General features: G+C 40.7%; 1 protein-coding gene across 1 annotated transcript in view; it reads left to right on the top strand.

Moving 5' to 3' along the window:
* Positions 1-20,149, top strand: part of LOC126185053 (uncharacterized) — a 904,507-nt gene extending 884,358 nt beyond the window's left edge. Inside the window, exon 37 of the mRNA XM_049927811.1 lies at positions 16,979-20,149. Coding sequence (XP_049783768.1) covers positions 16,979-17,071 — 93 coding nt within the window. The 3' untranslated portion in view covers positions 17,072-20,149. The remainder of the gene's footprint in view (positions 1-16,978) is intronic.
* The last annotated feature ends 3,173 nt before the right edge of the window (positions 20,150-23,322 follow it).

The raw sequence follows: 23,322 nt of genomic DNA, 5'->3' as shown, positions 1-23,322 counted from the left end.
CATTGGTTGTGGTACAGCCAGCAGGCCATCTTTCAATAACAGAACTATGTCCAGGAGATGGTGGACCATATCACCTGTGAGGTCTAATGAGCGGCCGCAGATTCCGGTCCTCATTCTAGTAACCACTTCAGATGACAGCCTGTCCCTTGGTGGAGTGATGCTTGCCATCTCATAGATCTCTTCTTTCTTTCTTGTTCTAAAGCAGAACGTGGTATGAATAGTGAAACTGATTTGATTGTCGTATATGACATTTCTGATGGTAATAACCATTTATTGTTACTGTTAACTTTCTCCACTAGGAGCAAACTTCGCAGTAGACCACATACCACTGCTTTCTACTGAGCTGTCTGATTAGCAATTTAATTGAACCGTGAACCAATTCATTCTGCAAACTTTCTTATGATCCACAGATGAATCATTTCAAACTCAAATTGTCATGATCAAGCCATACAGTCATTCACTATCACCACTTTCCAATGACTCTACCAATGATCTTCTACTGCCCATGGTGCTAAACATGGGGGGAAATTCTCCCATTGTTGTGGTGAGATTTACAGTGTTACTTGGTCTCAAAACTCAACACTGCTATTGCTTGCTTTGCTCATTTTGATACTCAGATGAGCTGTGAAAACAGTAACCATTCAACTTCCTGCAAGCTGCCTGACCTACACATCACAGACATATGTCTGAAATTTAGGCACTTTCATTACTTCTTGGAGTTAGTTCCTAATGAGGGAAATAAGAATCTGTCTACACCTTCATAAATAGTTCACAAGTCACCATATGGTGCATGGTGGAGTGTACTTTGTACCACTGCTAGTCATTTCCTTTCCTGTTCCACTTGCAAACAGTGTGAGGGAAAAATGAATGTTTGTATGCCTCCATACAAGTCCTAATTTATCTTATGTTATCTTCATGGCCCTTAGGCAGAACATACATTGGGAGCACTAGAATTGTTCTGCAGTCAGCTTCAAATGCAGGTTCTCTCATCTTTTTAAATAGTACATGAATCATTACTGCAGAAAGATAACTAGTCCAAAATTTATAAATTTCTGTTTTTTCTTGATTTTGGTTCTGAGTCATTCAATGCATTGTTTACCACAAAAAGGAAATATATTTGAACAATAACATGTGTCTGGCTATGTACAATTCTATTTTAAAACAAGTAACTGAATCCTAAAATTAATTTGAAAATCCAATGTACTGCAGAAAGGGAATTAGCCCAACACCAACAAAGCCATCCCCTCTTTTGCCTTGTGTCATGCTTGACTTTTACACATATATAATAAGAAAGTATATCTCCATCAAGAAACAAGAAATACATGCCAGGAGACAAACTGAATCAAACAGGTTTTATTCAGTTTTTTGTTTGTACTGTAAAAGTAGGAAATGTGTACATGTTGCCTTTCTGCAGTAAGTGGTTCATATACGGTCAACATCATGTGAGTATATGGGTGATCTAAAGTAATATGAAGTACAGAAGTACCAACTTCAACAGCAAAGATTGCTAATTATAATTTTATTAATTTTTTTAAAAATAAAATTACAATTATTGATCTGGACTGTTGGAGTTTTTACTTCTGTATTTCATATTTCTCAATAGTGTTCTACAAAAAGAACATTGTCTTCATTCTATGCATTCAGTTCACAAAGCATCTATGTAATATTTGTGTGTAGATCTAATCTACCAGTAACAAGTCTGGTGGGCTTCCTCGGAATTGCTTCAATGTCTGCCTTTAATCTGACCTACTGGAAATCCCAAACACTCAAGCAGTACTCAAGTATGGGTCACATGATTGTTCTATATGCAGTCTCCTTTAAAGATGAGCCACACTTCCCTAAACTTCTACGAATGAACCAAAGTCAACCATTCACTTCCCTACTATCACCCTCAAGTGCTCGTTCCATTTCATGTCACTTTGCAATGTTACATATTGATATTTAGTAAATGTGAATTTGTCAAGCAGCACACTACCAATGCTGCATTCAAACATCATCAGATTCTTTTTCCTACTCATCTGTGTTAACTTAAACTTATCTAGATTTAGAGCAAGTTTCCATTTCCTGCCAACTAGAAATTTTGTCCAGGTCACCTCGTATCCTCCTGCAGTCACTCAATGACAACACCATCCTGTACACCACAGTGTCATCAGCAAACAGCCTCAGATTGATGCTGACACTGTTCACCAGATCATTTATATATGTGGAGGATAAGAGTGGCTCTGTCACACTTCCCTGGATACTCTTCACAATATACTTTTCAATGATGAACACTGACCATAAAGGACAGTATACTGGGTTCTGTTACTTAAGAAGCTATTCTCATGTTTGGGAACCCCATGTGTATGCTTTGACCTTCATTATCCATCTGCAGTGGGGCACCATGTCAAATGCCTTCTGGAAACCATGAGCATGAGCATACATTGATGAGCCAAAGCATCATGACCACCTGCTTAATAGTTTATTTGACCATCTTTGGGATGAAATACAACACTGATTATGTGTATCAGCAATCCAACAGTTTGTTGGTAGGTTTGTGGAGGTATGTATCATTAGATGTCTATGTACAGGTCATGAAATTTGTGTAAATAATGGACTGCTGATTTGGGTGTACTGCAAAGGTCCCAGATAGTGACACAGATGGGTTCCATAGGATTTACATCAAGCAGATTTGGTCACCAAGACATCATCTTGAGTTCAGTATAATTCTCCTCAAACCACTGTAGCATGGTTCTCACTCTGAGACATGGACAATTAGACTGCTGAAAGATGACATCACTGTCGGGGAAGACGTCAAGCATGAAGGGATGCAAGTGGCCCGCAGCTATCAGCATGTCTTCAATTACTACCACAGGTCCCATGCAAGTGCAGGAGAATGTCTCCCATAGTGTAATACTGCTCGCATCAGCTTTCACTCATGGCATACTGCACATTTTAAGCCACCATTCGCCTCAGTGACGGCTTTTGTGCAAATGACCATCGACGTAGTGTACCAAAAAAGGTATTCACCCATACAGCCGACACATCTCCATCGAGCTACAGGCAAATCCTGATGGTCCTGTGCCCATTGCAGTCTTAATTGGTGATGGCTTTGGATCAACATGTGAACACATGGGTATGGTCTGCTGCGGAGCTCCATGTTCAACAATGTACGATGAATGGTGTGCTCCGAAACACTTGTGCATGCACCAGCAGTGTGCTCTTTCAACAGAGATGCCACAGATCACCATCTGTACTACTTTACAGAGCAGACAAGCCTCTGAACCCCATGTTCTGTGAGGATTCATGGACACTCAACGATTTAGAGCCTAGTGATAGTTTTGCTGTTGACCAACTTTTGCCATTTTTCAGATAATCATTCACAGGCTCTGCATAATAATAATCTGCCCTTTGTCAAAGTTGCTTATGTCAAGGATTTCTCCTTTTTCAGGCCATACCTTCTCTAGTGTGATCCCCCATCCATGTCTGCTCTGCTTGCATACCTTTGTTACCATGTTGTGCCCACAACATCACCAGGTGACATCCAATGTTGCAGTGGGTAGGGGTCATAATGTACTGGCTGATAAATGTAGATTCCACCTGTTGCTCTTCATTAATGAGTTGCAGCATATCATGTGAGGAAAGGCCAGGGATCTGCATCAGCTGCACAGTGGCAATGCAACTGAGATGGAGCAGGTGATCCAAAGTAACTCTGTAATAACTCAAACCTAAACAACCCTCTCTCAAAATTAATATTTTTCCAAATAGCAGTTTTAACACTCCTAATTGTCTGGCCATTCCCTGTGAAATGCAATGTTCCATAATGTAAAGATCCCTGAGCCATACCTACAGCTTATAAGTTACTGAAGTCTGGCAGCACTCACCACCTCGGGTCCCCAAGGTTTGCCAAACCCACACCCGACTCCAAGGAAAGCTGACCTATATCTCATGTTTTGTGCTTCACCACAATTAGACTATTAACAAAGCTGTCGTGCATATGGTATCAGAGGAATTGCAAACAATTGGATTGCTACATTCCTAACCAATCGGATGCAGAGAGTCAGCATGAAATACACTAATAGACAAAGCAACTCAATAACCGAAATACTATCAAGTAATAAAACTGTAAAACAAGGTGTTCCACAGGGTTCAGTATTGGGACCCCTACTTTTCTTCATGTACACTCCTGGAAATTGAAATAAGAACACCGTGAATTCATTGTCCCAGGAAGGGGAAACTTTATTGACACATTCCTGGGGTCAGATACATCACATGATCACACTGACAGAACCACAGGCACATAGACACAGGCAACAGAGCATGCACAATGTCGGCACTAGTACAGTGTATATCCACCTTTCGCAGCAATGCAGGCTGCTATTCTCCCATGGAGACGATCGTAGAGATGCTGGATGTAGTCCTGTGGAATGGCTTGCCATGCCATTTCCACCTGGCGCCTCAGTTGGATCAGCGTTCGTACTGGACGTGCAGACCGCGTGAGACGACGCTTCATCCAGTCCCAAACATGCTTAATGGGGGACAGATCCGGTGATATTGCTGGCCAGGGTAGTTGACTTACACCTTCTAGAGCACGTTGGGTGGCACGGGATACATGCGGACGTGCATTGTCCTGTTGGAACAGCAAGTTCCCTTGCCGGTCTAGGAATGGTAGAACGATGGGTTCGATGACGGTTTGGATGTACCGTGCACTATTCAGTGTCCCCTCAACGATCACCAGTGGTGTACGGCAAGTGTAGGAGATCGCTCCCCACACCATGATGCCAGGTGTTGGTCCTGTGTGCCTCGGTCGTATGCAGTCCTGATTGTGGCGCTCACCTGCACGGCACCAAACACGCATACGACCATCATTGGCACCAAGGCAGAAGCGACTCTCATCGCTGAAGACGACACGTCTCCATTCGTCCCTCCATTCACGCCTGGAGGCGGGCTGCACGATGTTGGGGCGTGAGCAGAAGATGGCCTAACGGTGTGCGGGACCGTAGCCCAGCTTCATGGAGATGGTTGCGAATGGTCCTCGCCGATACCCCAGGAGCAACAGTGTCCCTAATTTGCTGGGAAGTGGCGGTGCGGTCCCCTATGGCACTGCGTAGGATCCTTCGGTCTTGGCGTGCATCCGTGCGTCGCTGCGGTCCGGTCCCAGGTCGACGGGCATGTGCACCTTCCGCCGACCACTGGCGACAACATCGATGTACTGTGGAGACCTCACGCCCCACGTGTTGAGCAATTTGGCGGTACGTCCACCCGGCCTCCCGCATGCCCACTATACGCCCTCGCTCAAAGTCCGTCAACTGCACATACGGTTCATGTCCACGCTGTCGCGGCATGCTACCAGTGTTAAAGACTGCGATGGAGCTCCGTATGCCACGGCAAACTGGCTGACACTGACGGCGGCGGTGCACAAATGCTGTGCAGCTAGCGCCATTTGACGGCCAACACCGCGGTTCCTGGTGTGTCCGCTGTGCCGTGCGTGTGATCATTGCTTGTGCAGCCCTCTCGCAGTGTCCGGAGCAAGTCTGGTGGGTCTGACACACCGGTGTCAATGTGTTCTTTTTTCCATTTCCAGGAGTGTATATTAATGACTTGAGCCTGACTGTTGATGCACACAAAATAATGATATTTGCTGATGACACAACTGTACTCCTCAAAGAGGAGAATACAGATGCTGTGCAAAAAGCTGTGAACTTGGCCACTGAACAACTCAGCAACTGGGATAAAATCAACAGATTAACTATCAACACCAAAAAGACAGCTTCCATGAACTTTTACACAACACAAAATGCAAATTTCTCTCAGCCATTTGTCACTGTAAATAACCAGCCAATAGATACTGACACTGTTTTCAAATTCCTGGGTCTGTGGGTTCAAGATAACCTGAAATGGAATACACATACAGGAAAGGTAAGTGCCAGGATTTGTATTGGCTGTTATGCATTGAGTGTACTGAAATGATGTGCTAGTCTGAAAACATTAACCAGCGATTACTACACTTAAATACAAGCCCACCTAAAATATGGTGTAATATTCTGGGGGAAATTCTCAAACTGCTCTGAGCACATTCAGAATCCAGAAGATAGCAATGAGGATTATTACTGGGAGCAAACCCAGAGACTCCTGCAAACCCATCTTCAGAAAGTTGGAAATCTTTACACTACCTTGCCTCTACATTCTTGAGACTCAAAAATTTTTCAGAAACCACATAGTGCCAACTGACACCAGAGTCATAAAAAATAATGAAATACATGAACACAACAGCAGGAAAATGCAAATCTGCATGTTATATGCACAAACACTCAACTGTGTAAAAAGGGAGCTTTACACATGGGCCTCCAACTGTTCAACAATCTTCCCACTAGTATTAAGTCCATTGAAGACAACATAAAATTTAGCAAAGCTGTGAAGTCATATTTGTTGTGTCACTGTTTTTACTCTGTAAATGAATACTTAGAACAGTAATCTTGCTATTTGTGTTAAATTAAAACATTGAGCAATATAATACATTAGGATACTATAGGCCTATGTTAATATATGTTAACAATGTTAACTGATATTTTCCAACATCTGCAACACACTGTGTATCATCAGATCACATGGAATAAATAAATAAATAAATACCTGTGGGAAAACACAATTAAACTCAAGTTCAATGAAAGCTTTTGGTGGCCAGTCTTCTGACATTCAAGATCAACTACTTAATTCGGTACGTGTAATCACACTTTATGACAAAACAGGCAATCTCAGGAAAATAACATTATTCAACATTAGTTTAAATGTGTCATGCATGTTTAAAAAAAACCTCATTCTAAAATTTGTTAAATAACTAATTTGCTAGTATGTTCAGAAGATACAAATCCCAGTACACTTTGTGGCGGTACTGACTTGCATTTCATAGTCACTTGAAGTAGCACCAATCTTGATCACCTCAAAGCTGAAAGTTTAAATGAGTGTCAGATGGTGTTTGCATAACAATGTACACAACACCGTATTTTAGATAACCTCACCACACACATTTTATGCTTTTCAAAGTTCAGTCATTAATTTTGGTCATCTGTTTTATATTACAAAAAAATATTCGCACAACTATCCGAAAACAGGGCCCACAATTACAATGGTGAAGTTACTTGTTCTATTGTGGTACAAAATAAACAGTTCACTTTTGTGCAAAACCATCAAAGGTCACAATTAACACTATCTTGCATGGGTTTATAGAAGAAGATCACATGGTAGTAGTTCAATTACGTCGGTCACTAATTAGATTCACCATTCTCAATGGTCACACAACCTGTTGACAATTACATTACAGAGTACTTGTTGATTCAACACATTTCAATGAAATTATTAATTCATTCAAATTACAAAATTCACTTAAAAGTAATTAAAAATTACAGTTTTTGAGTTCTGCATTGACCGGTATGCAAATCTTCATGTACAGAATGGATATGTATGTGGCATGAGCCAACACTGAAAGCACACATGATCATAGACATTACTCGTGTACTTCCAAACCATGGACTGGCAGTTTTGGTTGACATCTGACTACTTATAGAATGGTGTAAGAACAAACTTATTTTGAAAACTGCATTATGCTTTAAAATTTGTCAATATTGGATTTTACTGTTTATGATGAACTACAAGAAGTAATGTGATTTTAATTTATAGAAAATGTTGTTGGTCAAAAATTTAGAAACATATACGGTCACACAGTGTGAACCCCTCTGTTTATATGAATGAGAGCCATAATGAAAATTAGAATGAATTACATGAAATTATTAATTGTTGTTTTTATTGTTGTTGTTGTTGTTGTGGCCTTCAGTCCAGGGACTGATTTGACGCAGCTCTCCAAGCTACTCTATACTGTGCAAGCTTCTTCATCTCTGAGTAACTTCTGCAAACTACATCCTTCTGAATCTGTTTAGTGTATTCATCTCTTGATCTCCCTTTATGATTTTTACCCTTCATGCTTCCCTCCAATACTAAATTGATGATCCCTTGATGCCTCAGAACATGTCCTACCAGCCGATCCCATCTTATAGTCAATTTGTGCCACAAATTCCTCTTCTCCCCAATTCTATGCAGTACCTCCTTATTAGTTACATGATCTACCCATTTAATCTTCAGCATTCTTCTGTAGTACCACATTTTGAAAGCTTCTATTCTCTTCTTGTCTAAACTATTTATTGTCCACGTTTCACTTCCATACATGGCTACACTCCATACACATGCTTTCAGAAAAGACTTCCTGACACTTAAATCTATAGTCAATGTTAACAAATTTCTCTTCTTCAGAAACACTTTCCTTGCCATTGCCAGTCTACATTTTATATCCTCTCTACTTCGACCATCATCAGTTATTTTGCTCCCCAAAAAGCAAAACTCATCTACTACTTTAAGTGTCTCATTTTCTAATATAATTCCCTCAGCATCACCTGATTTAATTTGACTACATTCCATTATCCTCGTTTTGCTTTTGTTGATGTTCATCTTATATTCTTCTATAAAGACACTGTCAATTCTGTTCAACCGCTCTTCCAGGTCCTTCGCTGTCTCTGACAGAATTACAATGTCATCAGCAAACCTCGAAGTTTTTATTTCTTTTCCATGGATTTTAATTTGTACTTCAAATTTTTTTTTGGTTTCCTTTACTGCTTGCTCACTATGTAGATTGAATAACATTGGAGATAGGCTACAACCCTATCTCACTACCTTCCCAACCACTGCTTCCCTTTCATGCCCCTTGACTCTTATAACTGCCATCTGGTTTCTGTACAAATTGTAAAAAGCCTTTCGCTCCCTGTCTTTGGCCCGAGTATTCCAGTCAACATTATCAAAAGCTTTCTCTAAGTCTACAAATGCAAGAAATCTAGGTTTGCTTTTCTGTAATCTACCTTCTAAGATAACTCATAGTGCCAGTATTGCCTCATGTGTTTCTACATTTCTACTGAATCCAATCTGATCTTCCCGAAGGTCAGCTTCTACCAGTTTTTCCATTCATCTGTAAAGAATTCTTGTTAGTATTTTGCAGCCATGACTTACTAAACTGATAGTTCAGTATTTTTCACACCTGCTTTCTTTGAGATTAGAATTATTATATTCTTTTTGAAGTGTGAGGTGTTTTTTTCCTGTCTCATACATCTTGCCAACTATGCATAATTTCCTGTTTAACTGACCTATCAGTGTATTTGTTATATTACTGATATCTTAGCAGTATATTTTGCAGCAGATTTAATGGAACTTTAAAATATTGTGTACCTCTGTGTGAATATTTACTGAAATTTGGAAATAGTTATTCCGATTTTAAGTATGCACTATACCATTTAGAATGTTTTTAAAAATTTTGATTATCTGTGAACTGAAATGATAACACATGGAAAGTTCTGGTTGAGAATTATGAATTATTTAAGAATGAAGGAGACAGCCCACCGAAGCCAGAAGCACTGCATCATCAAAAGGTACACAAACAAAAGGTACAGAGCTTTGCTAGCTTTTGGAATGAACTACCTTTTTCAAGCTTGAAGGAAAAACATGCACATGAACACACACACTCGCTCACATGCACATGCCTGTCTCTCTAAATTGTGCTCAGTTGACTCCCAGCTCTTGCCTGTCTCACAGTGAGTGTACTGTGATGAGCTGGGGGTGTGGGGTAGGGTGAGGTGAGAGATGGAGAGAGGTGGGAGGCAGAGAAGGGTTTGGGGGGAAGCTGGTGTGAGAGTGGGGAGCCATTGCGGCACAGCTGGGGTGCAGATAGAGGGGGCAGGTGGCTGACGGATAGGCACACAGTTACAGTCTAGGGCATGAGATAGCAGCATGCGACTACCTGACACGAATTGGGTGGGGTTGCTGGTGCAGGGGATGGTGTACACACACACACACAGATAAAAAAACCTGGTGGTGGTGGGGGACATCTAAATGGCAGAGGTTGTGAAGAAGCCATTGAGATCTCACATTCTGTGCTCTGCTGCATGTTGTGCCACTGTGTCCACCTTGCTTATTGTGACAATTTGGCAGTGGGCATTCATTCTAGTTGACAGCTGATTGGTTGTCATACCAATGTAGAACACTGTACAGTGGTTGCAGCAGAGCTGTTATACACTCCTGGAAATGGAAAAAAGAGCACATTGACACCGGTGTGTCAGACCCACCATACTTGCTCCGGACACTGCGAGAGGGCTGTACAAGCAATGATCACACGCACGGCACAGCGGACACACCAGGAACCGCGGTGTTGGCCATCGAATGGCGCTAGCTGCGTAGCATTTGTACACTGCGGCCGTCAGTGTCAGCCAGTTTGCCATGGCATACGGAGCTCCATCGCAGTCTTTAACACTGGTAGCATGCCGCGACAGCGTGGACGTGAACCGTACGTGCAGTTGACGGACTTTGAGCGAGGGCGTATAGTGGGCATGCGGAAGGCCGGGTGGACGTACCGCCGAATTGCTCAACACGTGGGGCGTGAGGTCTCCACAGTACATCGGTGTTGTCGCCAGTGGTCGGCGGAAGGTGCACGTGCCCGTCGACCTGGGACCGGACCGCAGCGACGCACGGATGCACGCCAAGACCGTAGGATCCTACGCAGTGCCGTAGGGGACCGCACCGCCACTTCCCAGCAAATTAGGGACACTGTTGCTCCTGGGGTATCGGCGAGGACCATTCGCAACCGTCTCCATGAAGCTGGGCTACGGTCCCGCACACTGTTAGGCCGTCTTCCGCTCACGCCCCAACATCGTGCAGCCCGCCTCCAGTGGTGTCGCGACAGGCATGAATGGAGGGATGAATGGAGACGTGTCGTCTTCAGTGATGAGAGTCGCTTCTGTGTTGGTGCCAATGATGGTCGTATGCGTGTTTGGCGCCGTGCAGGTAAGCACCACAATCAGGACTGCATACGACCGAGGCACATAGGGCCAACACCCGGCATCATGGTGTGGGGAGCGATCTCCTACACTGGCCGTACACCACTGGTGATCGTCGAGGGGACACTGAATAGTGCACGGTACATCCAAACCGTCATCGAACCCATCATTCTACCATTCCTAGACCGGCAAGGGAACTTGCTGTTCCAACAGGACAATGCACGTCCGCATGTATCCTGTGCCACCCAACGTGCTCTAGAAGGTGTAAGTCAACTACCCTGGCCAGCAAGATCTCCGGATCTGTCCCCCATTGAGCATGTTTGGGACTGGATGAAGCGTCGTCTCACGCGGTCTGCACGTCCAGCACGAACGCTGATCCAACTGAGGCGCCAGGTGGAAATGGCATGGCAAGCCGTTCCACAGGACTACATCCAGCATCTCTACGATCGTCTCCATGGGAGAATAGCAGCCTGCATTGCTGCGAAAGGTGGATATTCACTGTACTAGTGCCGACATTGTGCATGCTCTGTTGCCTGTGTCTATGTGCCTGTGGTTCTGTCAGTGTGATCATGTGATGTATCTGACCCCAGGAATGTGTCAATAAAGTTTCCCCTTCCTGGGACAATGAATTCACGGTGTTCTTATTTCAATTTCCAGGAGTGTATAACATAGCTGCTTTCACACGTGGCCTGGCCTCTGACAGGGTTAGGATACGCCTGTGACAGAACTGGAGTAGGTGGTCTGAGTGTGTGGTTTGGGCAGGTCCTGCATCTGGGTGTAGGATCCCTGTGGCAGGGGACGGGGGGTGTAAGTGGTGTAGGGATGGACTAGGATGTTGTGGAAGTTGGGTGGGTGGCGGAACTCCACTTTTGGAGGGGATGTAAGTTTCTTGGTAGTTTCGGGCATGATGATAGATAATCAAAGGCCTGACCAGGAGATGGTCAGTTGTTCCAGTCCCAGTTGGTATTGGGTAACAAGAAGGTTACTTCTTTGTGGTTGGTTCTTGGGATGGATATGAGAATCAGGTGTGTGGGAGGGATATGGTGTGGGAGAACTGTTTATGAATTAGGTCTGGAGGATATTGCCTATCTGCAAAGGCCTTTGTGAGGCCTTCAGCATACTGGGCGAGGGAGCTCTCATCACTGCAGGGCATTGGGAGAGAGAGTGTTTAATCGCTGCAAGGCCATGGGCATGAAGGATTTGGTATATAAGGAGGCTGCATCAACAGTGACGAGTAGGGACCTGGGATGTAAGAGTGTGGGGATGGTGGAGAACCAGTGCTGGTATCTTTCATGTGGGAGGCTAGGGTTTGGGCAATCAGTTGCAGATGTTGGTCAACAAGGGGTGAGATTCTTTCAGTGGGAGCACTGTAACCTGCCACAATGGGGCACCCAGGATTGTTAGATTTGTGAATTTTGGGGAGCGTGTAGGGGGGTGTGTGGTCTGTTATTGAGGTGAGTACGGAGATGGTTTCTGAGGAGAGGTTGTGGGAAAGGCCTAAGGATTTCAGAACTGATTGGAGGTTATATTGGACTTCTGGGATGGGGTCACTCTGGCAGAGTTTGTAGGTGGACATGTCGGACAACTGGCAGAGGCCCTCTGCCAGGTAGTTACTCTGGTTCATGACAACAGTGGTGAAATCTTTGTCTGCTGGGAGGATAATCAGGTCAGGATCCATTTTTAAGTTGTGTAGGGCAGTCCTTTCTTCTGCTGAAAGGTTGCTGTTCTTAGGGAGGAACCTGGGCAAGGATGGTGAGGTCAACTTGGAAGTTACGAATTCCTGGAAGGTGAATAGGGGATTGTTAGTCAGGCATATTGGAGGGTCACAGTTGGATGTGTTATGAAGTGGGGCAGTCAGGGTTCAATGTTGGGATTGAACTGGCTTTCACTGGATTGGTTTGTGGAAAAGAAGTGTTTCCACTGTAGGGAGCGGGAGAAGGAGAGTAGGTCTTTCACAAGTTCAACATGGTTAAAACTGGGAGTAAGGCTGACTGTGAAGCCTTTGGATAGGACTGAAACTTCTGTGAAGTGAGGATTTTGGTGGAGAGGTTAACAACAGTGTTCTCAGATTGTTTTGGCTCTGAATTTTGTGGAGTGTTAGTAGGGGTTTTGGAGGATGTGGGAGGTTGAAAAGGTCAGCCGGGCAGGGTCTAGGTGCTATGAAGGGTTGATGAGGAGGAATACTGTGGGCAGGTTTGGGGTTGAATAGTGGTGCCCCAAGGTGGGAGCAGGATGTCAGCAGGATGGATAAATTGTGGAGGGGTGTTTGGAATGTTCTTCTAGGTGTTAAAGTGTAAGGATTTCAATTTGGGTGATGAGGTGTATATGGTTGGGATTGCATAGTACCAGTATTTTGCTGAGGAAATAGAGGTGGCTCAGTTATGCCTGTGCCACAGAGACATGTTTTTGTAGAACCACGTTTATGAGGGAAAGGGGCTGACGGAATCTGCAAAGGTGAAGGTTATTGTGGAAGGAGGGGTGGGATCCAGAAATAGAGATTTTTATGGTTAGGCCATTGGGGTGGGGGGTGGGAGATTCCATGGCTTAGGCAGCATTTAAGGAACAGGGTGTGGGACAGGGTTTTGGCTACAGATAGAGAAATTTTTCTGACTGATGCAGATAAATAGAGCAGGTTTCCATTGTGGAGGAGGGGGGGGGGGGTTAACTGGGGAAAGAAGTTGGCAGTGGAAATGGCTAATAAAGGTGTCAGGTGATTGCAGGGGGAGTTGAATCACGTTGACGGGTGTAAGGAGTGAAAGGAATTGTGATGGGGTCAGAGGGTAGTATTGTGACTGAAGTATATCTTATTGTGCTTGATATATCATCATGCACACACAATAAATTTGATTGCCCATGATTTATCATCACACATAAGAGATAAAAAGGAAACAAGGACAGGCAAATTGGGAGCAATATGTGAAGGAGGGAAGAAATTTGTGTTGCTATAAATGTGTTATGCTGTTATCGGGAGTCACATTGCACATGGAGTGGCCATTATGGAGTGTGTCATAAAGGTGAGAGGGCAGAAACATAAGAGAAAGAAAGGGACAGACAATAGAGTGGTAGCTAGATTAAGGAGACAGTAACAAAGGATGGACAACATGAGGTTTGGATTGAGGAGAGCCACTAGGCAGTATAATAATGTATGGAAAGTTCTGGTTGAGAATTACGAGCTATTTAGGAATAAAGGAGATGACTCACTGAAGGGCAGAAGTGCTGCATCATCAATAGGTACACAAACAGAAGCTATAGAGCTTTGCTAGCTTTCAGAATGAGTGCTTTTGTCTCATGCCCTAGTCTGTGAAATCACGTGCCTAGCCAACTGGCACATGCCCCCTCTACCTGCACTCCCAGCTAGCCCACAGATGGATTCCCACCCTCCTACAAACCGTTAGACACTTCCCCCCAACCTCTTCCCTCTCCCCTCTCCCCCCAACTTCTAACCATCCCTTGCCCCACCCCACACTGCACCCCCACCTAACCCCACCCTGCACCCACACCTCACCAGAGTACACCCACCATGGGCCAGGCAAGAGCTAGCAGGCGACTGAGCACAATATAGGGAGACAGGCATGTGCATGAGAGTGAGTGTGTGTATGTGTTTGACTGCATGTTTTTCCTTCAAGCTCGAAAAAGGCAGTTCATTCCAAAAGCTAGCAAAGCTCTGTACCTTTTGTTTGCATACTTATCGATGATGCAGTGCTTCTACCTTTCAGTGAGACGTCTCCTTCATTCATTAATAATCTGTGAATCACAATAGATTTGTAAGAGTATACATTTCCACAATATTCATTAAACAAAATGTTTAGATTTCATCATTGAATAAAACATATTTATCTCTTGCCCCGTCCAATTTGCATTATACCTCAAGCTTTCAGTATTGTCCTGAATTGACTTCCATGTATTGTGGTAATTTAAATATTATATGGTGAGGAATGCTGTGTGAACATGCCAAAAAGACCAGAGACAAGGTCAGTGCCACAAGTATATGGTTACTTGAAGCTCAACACCATCACATCAGAACATAAACCATCAAATATATGCATCTGTGATTTCTCCGGCTGTGACAGCATTATACCATATGCTTGCCAATTGTTGGTTGACCCCTATGAAAGGAAAATCCCAGGGAATTACTGCCTCTCAGTTACTTGCTCATGATAAAAGTGGTACATGCAGACTTGAAAGCAAGACTTTTTTTTACACTGTTCTACATGAGAAGAAGTAAAAAACATTGAAGCCAAGGACGTCATCACCGAAGACTAGCCATAAGTCTATTTGGCTCATTCTTGTTACCACTAATATTTCTTTAATACTACTGAGAAAACACCTCAGCAGACTGTTAGATCTAGGTATCAGTTCAGACTATCCAGTGTGTCATCGTTTTCTCCTTCTGTATAAGTGGAAGTCAAATGAAAACAAAAAAGATGGAAACAAGTAAGTAACATGTTTATTATTTCAAAAGTAATCACAATAACTTTTAATGCATTTATCCTATTGTGAGGTAAGATGGTCAATGCCTTCATGGAAAAATGTTTGCAGTTGCCTACGGAACCATGATTGTACCCAGGTGTGCACCGCTTCGTCTGAAGTTGACAGCCATGAATGTCCATCTTCAAGGCTCCAAAAATATGAAGTTGCATGGTGAGGTATTGCATCTGTATGGAGGCTATGTAAAGGCTCCCCAGTGAAACTTCTGCAGTGTAATCCAAACAACTTTGGTAGCTTAAGGGCTACACACATGTTGTAAAGGTTATTTCAGTTATGCTGCAGAAGTTTCTCTGGGAAGTCCTTACACATCCTCCATACAGCTGTGATCTCTCATCATGAAATTTCCATATTTTTGGAGCCCTAAAGATAGGTTTCTATGGCCATCGCTTTACTTCAGATGAAGTGTTGCCCACCTATACATGCTCATGGTTCTGTAGGCAATCGCAAACATTTTTACATGAAGGCATTGACCATCTTGCCTCACTATGGGATAAATGTATTAACAGTTATTACTTTTCAAATAATAAACAGTTTACTTACCTTTTTCCCTCTGCCTCATTTTCATTTGACTGCCCCCCATAAGTGTAGTCACGGCAACTTCTGCATTTTTCTTCTTCTAATTAATAAGTAAACTGAAACTTCCTGGCAGATTAAAACTGTGTGCCTGACCGAGACTTGAACTCGGGACCTTTGCCTTTCGCGGGCAAGTGCTCTACCATCTGAGCTACCGAAGCACGACTCACGCCCGTTCCTCACAGCTTTACTTCTGCCAGTATCTCGTCTCCTACCGTCCTAACTTTACAGAAGCTCTCCTGCGAAGCAAGGACCGAGCATGAGTTGTGCTTCAGTAGCTCAGATGGTAGAGCATGTGCCCGCAAAAGGCAAAGGTCCCGAGTTCGAGTCTCGGTCGGCCACACAGTTTTAATCTGCCAGGAAGTTTCTTATCAGTGCATGCTCCACTGCAGAGTGAAAATCTCATTCTGGAATAAGTAAAATGTATTGTACTAGGTTGTTAAGAGCTTCAAAGTATGTCCAGGATCTGCTAAGTTCAACATTCTGCATTTGAAAAATGTCAGTGAATAAACTGTATGTAGCATACGAAGAGCATGGCAGTTGTTTCAAAACTATATATGTATGTAATGATTTTTTCACTGTTTTTGCAGATTCAAGCATATATTTATAACACTAATTTTAGTGTAACAATGTGTAACTGTATGGTGGCTTTCATTGAAGCTGGTAGCAGTTACACTTTTTTTTTGTGTTGGAACATGTATAGTGTTCTCTGCAATATTGTTATTTGAATCGTGGAATCAAAATATGTGAGCTCGAATTTTTACTTACTATCTGTGCATGCATAATATTTTACCCATAGAAGTATTCTGTAATCCTGCAGTTCAATGCACAGATAACTTCATTTTGCTGTGATTAACTTTAGAACAAAACTTGTACTAATGATTTTCAAGTTTATGTATAATCTTTAACATGTGCCTGCATAAGATGCAAATTTGGAGCTAAGTTTCTGTATTTAATCCCATTTCCTGATATTATTTTTACCAGTTGACTATTGTATGTCGGTATGTTCTCTTTTAAGTAGCAGCAATATTTTTGTGTCTTCTACATTAATTGCAGTTTTTTATCCCCAGTGTGACAAACTGACAGAAGATTCCCCAAGTAAAACAGCAGAAGGAAAACATATGAGCGATGAAGATCACCACAAAAAGAAATCCACTGATTAAGTCATAGTGTCTATGAATATCTTATTGTGTTTTTTAAAATTCTAAATGTTGTGTCAGTGTGCTTTTCCTTAATCTAAATTTGAAGATTACTGAAATTTTGTTGAGTCTGAGTGAAACTGTCAATTGTTAGGAAACCTGCTTAACCATTATACAACATTCCTTATTAGTTTGCAGCCACTGTGTACCATAAATATAGTTTATATTACTTGATGTATTGGGTGCTATATGTGTAAAATGAGTGTTATATGTGTTGACTGACTGTTCTACAAGTGAAAATGCATTGTTGGTGAATGGAGGGTGCTGACACATCCATGTTTAATGTATTGTCCACATCGTTAGTATTATCAAGAAGTGTTAGATATCTATGTGAAGTGGTTCATTGTGATCTGCTGTTGGCTCATTGCCAGAGAACTTTAGTAACAAGTGTAATGGGTAAGTCAATGAGACCCATTTCTGTTTAATAAATGATGTGGTCATCTTGAGCAGATATTACCATGTGGAAGAGGGATGGACAATTTGATTGTAATACCTTGAGTTAGAGCTATTTTATCCTCAAGATTTTATAGTGGTGCGAGACAAGACAAGTGTGTTCAATATCCATAAGTTGGCATTTTATATATTAACGTGGTACTTATGGAAAGAAGGGAGATACTAGTCTGTTACAACTTACGTGGCTCACTTAAAAGAAAAACTGAAGATTTGCAGCTGAAGCAGTGGCTTTGCTGATGGATTAAATACTTCATCTTTGATATGTACCTAAAACAAAGTGTTCTTTTCCTGTTATTTATTTTGAAACACATTTTGATATTGAAGAGATTGTAAATTCCAATACTACTTTATTGTGACTAACATCAAAGTAACATAACTGCCTCAGTGTATTTAGTTACTATTTGTAATGACAACATTGAAAATGGAAAATGTTGCACCTGTTTCATTGGGAATATTTGGTACTGTTACTCTCACAAATATTGAATTTCATTGCTATCACAAACATTTGGTGTTGTTGCTCTTTTGCTTCCTTGTTTGCCCATTTACCATTGGTACACAAAAACAAGTACTGTAATAATTTTCATACCTGTCAGAAAACTTAAATTGTAATTTGCTTGTTCAAATATCAAGCTCAGGTAATTTCATAGGGATTGTATTGCACTAAATCTCTGTGAGACAGTATATCTAATGCCATAATACAAAATTTATGGACTGCAACTTCCATTGACTTCTGCAGTGCTCACTTTCATACAAGTGTCTTATGTATTATGTAAATAGCAGGATATGGCTAGTTGGGGATTTGAAGAAAAAGGTGAAAGAGGGTGACAGCTGAATGTTTGCTTTCATTGTGCCCATTCATTTTTATACTTGTAGTTGAAAGTTGGCTTGTACCCTACAAGAGATTTATTTCAATTAATTTCCTAAGAGACTAGTTCTCAAAGACTTTGTAAGTTTAATTTAAAAACTTAAGACTCATTAAAACTGGAAGCAGCTGCATGGGTACACAGTGTGCTTTGCCCAATAGAATTTTGTAATGTCAGACTCCCTACAACACTTGACACACAGTTTTTGAGGTTCACTTGCACCCTGTGCACTGGTTGCTTTGTTGCAGACATGAGAAACTATTCTTGTGATTACAGACATGTGCCATTATAATCACAATTATGTGTACAGTGTACAATTCCAAATCATATCTGTCTCACATCATTGTCTTTTTTTTTCTCATATTTGTATTTGTCATGAGGCTGATCACTCATGAACATATGTTCCAAGCCAAAATCAGGTAAAGTCTAAGTTTCTTCAGAAATTTTCTATACTTTCCAGCTGTATTGTGTTCAGAAATTAGGTGGAGATCTGCTATGGTAGTGAGGGAGTAATTACACTCTGTCTCCAGTACATTAAAAGAATTTATTTTTATTCAGTACAGGAAATTTGGATGAGCTTCTAATTTAATTTTGTGGTGATAGGAAAAAAAACTTCTAGTGTATTGATAGTTATTACTGTTGATCTATGTCTGGAGAGAGTGGGTAACACAGATTGGGTTAAGTGATTGTATGACACTGTAATGGTGATGTGATAACACTTTCAACAGGCTCACAGTTGAAACATATTGTGTCCTTGTGTACAGAATTTGTGGGTTTATTGGTTCTTCAATCCATTTCAAAACCTCCACTTCAAATTATCTTAGTGCATAGTACATCTAAACTGAGTGAAACCTGAACAAGTTTTTAGTTTTGCAAGCTTGGCATCAAATTGCATTCCGTTGAGCTGTAGATACGTTTGTCACATAGCTGTTAATGTTGATCAGCAGTCTGCACATAATATTTCATTAGAAAATGATGTTATGTGAGATACAAATTTCTCTGTCCAAATTCCAGTAAAATGAAGATGAAGTTTTGATTTTGTTACATTATCATTCACTCATTTCTTCAAACATTTATTCAGAACTAATAATTGTATGGCTGGGGAAGTTATAGGTTAATTCAAAACTGGAAATGATATTATTTCAAATCACATTTCACAGTAACAGCTCTTATGTCAAACATTTCTAATGTACAAAGAAGTGTCACAAAATTAACATCTTTAGCTGAAATGTAACTGTTCCCACAGTACCTTCGCTATTGTGCCAAAGACTCCATGCAGTATTTACTTCAAGCCTCTCTCCATGTCTTGTGGAACATTACATATGTTCATGTTTTATTGACTGTGAGAATAATAGCTGATTTTAATTTCTAAGTACTCAGGAGATGCCAAAAATGTGCTCATATTTAAATGAGATTGATGTTTTGTGTGACCTGTAGTATCAAAATAATGTGCTCATATTTAAATGTGATTGATGTTCTGTGTCACCTGCAGTATCAAAATGTATGAAATATGTTCATTATCTCATGTAGTATATTCTTAAGTTTATTTTATGTATGTTTTAGTAGACCTAGAATTCATTTCATACAGACATTTATTCAGGTCTGAGAAGTATCAAAAGAAGACTGTATTTTTCACTTATAAATTATGAAATTATGGAAATCAAGAATTGCATGAATATTACATGTGTTATTTGTGTCATTAATTTTGTATGTAAATGTTTATAAATTTTGGATGTTGTATAATGATGTATTAAAGGATTTTCATAATGAAATACATGTATTTAATATCTGAATCAAAAATTGCTTTCTTTAAAGGGTTCCTTCCAAATTAGACAGGTGCTGTGAACAATAATGACAGTGTCTGCTAAAATCATTGTTCAAGATTCAAAAATCATTTTTTCTGTGGTTCTCAGCAAGATGTACCCAATTTACATACATAACATTTATAAGTTGCTCTATTGATAACTGTTGAATGACCATTTTAATTTACAAGTGCTTTTTTTTCCTTATGAAGTTTTCACTTACAAAAATGAAATTTAGCAAATAATGTTTAGTAAGTGAGAGAAATGGCAGAGAAGAGCAATGGAGTAATGGAAGAGTGTTGGACAGTAAAAGAAAAATGGATGGAGAGAAATAACAACTCAGTATGTAGTCATAGGAACAGAAGGAATTTTAGGAAAGTTGATGGGGCTTGGGATGGTTGCAATCAAACTGGAGAGAAGGTCTGTTGAAACTGCGTAAATAATGAAAAATTACAAGACAGTTGAGGGTTAAGCAGTTTCAGCCATAGTCTTCAAAGGAAATAAGTTATGCTGAACAGCAACTGAATTTGAGGTAGCTAATATCAAGGTGCCACTGATGTTGGCAAGTGGTACACCATGTGATAAATAGATGGAAGCTGTGGATAGCTGGAGTGGGAAATGGTTTGTGTCAACACTGCCAATGATAGCACTCATGTGTGCATGAGGTGTGCTTACTTGTGTGAATATGTGTGTTTCTTCTGTTGAAGAAAGCCTTGGCCAAAAGCTATAATGTGTAACTGTCTTTCAGTTGTGCCTGTCTGCATCTCAGCAGATCATCTTTGTGGTGAATAACAGTCTATCCTTTTCCTAATATTGTTGATATTCCAACCAGGAGTTTCAACAGTAGAAAATAGTTGCATGAAACATGTGTGGATAACACAAATATTTCCACACTCAAAAATGGAAAACATGCATGCTGTCTTATTGAACACCAAAAGTTTGGCATTACGTCAGTGTCACTTGTTTGCTCATTGTTACCTATTCATCCATAAGACAGCTGCTAATATTCCTTCTGATTGTTAGTTCTCCCAAGTGTTTTACATAATGCCTATCCTTGTACAAAATTTTACTATGTCCTGACTTCAGCAGTCATTAGTATTGCAAAGATGAAGCTCACGTTACAGATTAGTTCATTCTTTCATGCCATTTAATCAACTTTTTTATTAACTGATGGCCTTTGGCTACATAATTGGACATTAAGCAGTTTCAATCCCAGTCGATGACTTATGCTGAACTCCAACTGAAGCAGACGTAGCGAACATGAGGGTGCCACTGACTTCAGCAAGTGGTACACCTGTGATAAACAAACAGGTTTGTGTCTTTGATCAAGGAGGGTAGGCTGCAAGTTAGGTGTTCGTCTACAAGCACAAAGATACTTTTAGTGTGAACACAGCTCAGACACACACACACACACACACACACACAGAGAGAGAGAGAGAGAGAGAGAGAGAGAGAGAGAGAGAGAGAGAGTGTGCATGCATGCCATATCTATATTCTTGTTTGCCTAATTCAGCTCCTCTTGTATCTTGTACTTGATGAGCAACAAAATAAAGAATACATATTTTATATTTTAATTACTGTGCTTATTACTGCATCGATTTAACAGGTCATAAGTCAAGTGGTCCTCAAGGAAGTGGAACAAATAAAAAAATCTGAAACTCATTTCAGTTTATCAATGAAAATGATAATGTTATAAACTTTTAAAAGTGTGCATTTTATTTATTTTATTTGGAGCCATATCCATACAAGAACCCATAGCAGTAATCCTCAATAGTTTATTGGAAAAAGTACCATAGACCCCCATATTCTGATTGCCAGATTTACTGAATTTGTCTACCTTATCCTAAATAATAACTACTTCACTTTTATTTTTAACACTTATAATAATTTAATGACCTAGCGATGGAATCCTGCATATTTGATACTACAGCTGCTATCTACATTTGTCAAATGGAACAGAAATTATTCAGCTATGTAGAGGTAGCTGAACAAAACTGTATACTACAGAAGATATATAGATGATACATTTCTGCTAATTAAGGAAGATGAAGAAAGGTATAAGGCTTCAAAAGTTTACACATTGGGGCATGATCAAAACAAAAATAATACCTTGACTTGCTGTAATATAAATAATTTAAGAAGTAAAGATAACAAACCACCAAATGGTTGAGGAATTGTGTTATTGATGGGCAAATGAACAAGACAGAAAATGTTACTAACTTATGGACAAATCCTCCACCAAAACAGTAGAGTATACATGCACAAACTTCCACTTGCATAGCTACAGTGCCCTTGCTGACTTCATTGTGTCAGCACTGCAACTTGACTGATGAGCCTAATGTAGTCAGCCAGGATGACATAGCTGTACAGGTGTACATGTACTCAATAGCTTTGAAGAAAGATTCATTCATTGTTTATATTCCTGCAAGTCGAGATAAGGGTGCTCATGCTCTATTAAGAATATTATTTTACTGAGTAAACTTTTGAAGCATTATATCTCTAGTACCTTCTTTAATAGGCAGTACTGTGTATTTTCTGTGATTTACAGTTTTAGCAGTTTTCATGATTTCTATGTTTTGTCAAAATGTACCTTTATATTATTGTGCATTCATAGCCACTTGCCAACTTATGAACCAATTTTAAACTTCTTAATAGTTGCTGGATATAATGCTTCCTTTTTTGATAACACTTTGCAATGGATAACAAAATCTTCAGAATGTCTGAAATTACACCTATACTATCGATCAAGTGATTTGTATAAAACAGGGACACTAGTAGTCCTTCAAAACTAGACATGATTGTCTTATTGGGATTGCCATGATCGTCCTTTAAATAAATATATGGCATTTCAGTCTTTGATCACAATTTTTTATTTTCAATGACGAGTTTCAGGCTAGCTGCCCATCTTCAGATCATGTATTGAAGTTACAGAGTAACCTGTCAGTACAGAACTATTGGTTCGCTGTCATAACTGAGTTACGAACCAATATTTCTGTACTGACAGGTTACTCTGGTACTGCAATACATGATCTGAAGATGGGCAGCTTGCCTGAGACCAGTCATTGAAAATAAAAATAAAAAGCGATCAAAGACTGAA

This window comes from Schistocerca cancellata, chromosome 4, assembly GCF_023864275.1.
Source record: "Schistocerca cancellata isolate TAMUIC-IGC-003103 chromosome 4, iqSchCanc2.1, whole genome shotgun sequence".
NCBI lineage: Eukaryota > Metazoa > Arthropoda > Insecta > Orthoptera > Acrididae > Schistocerca > Schistocerca cancellata.
The sequence above is the reverse complement of the archived record's forward strand: the minus strand, read 5'-3'. Positions and strand labels throughout refer to the sequence as shown.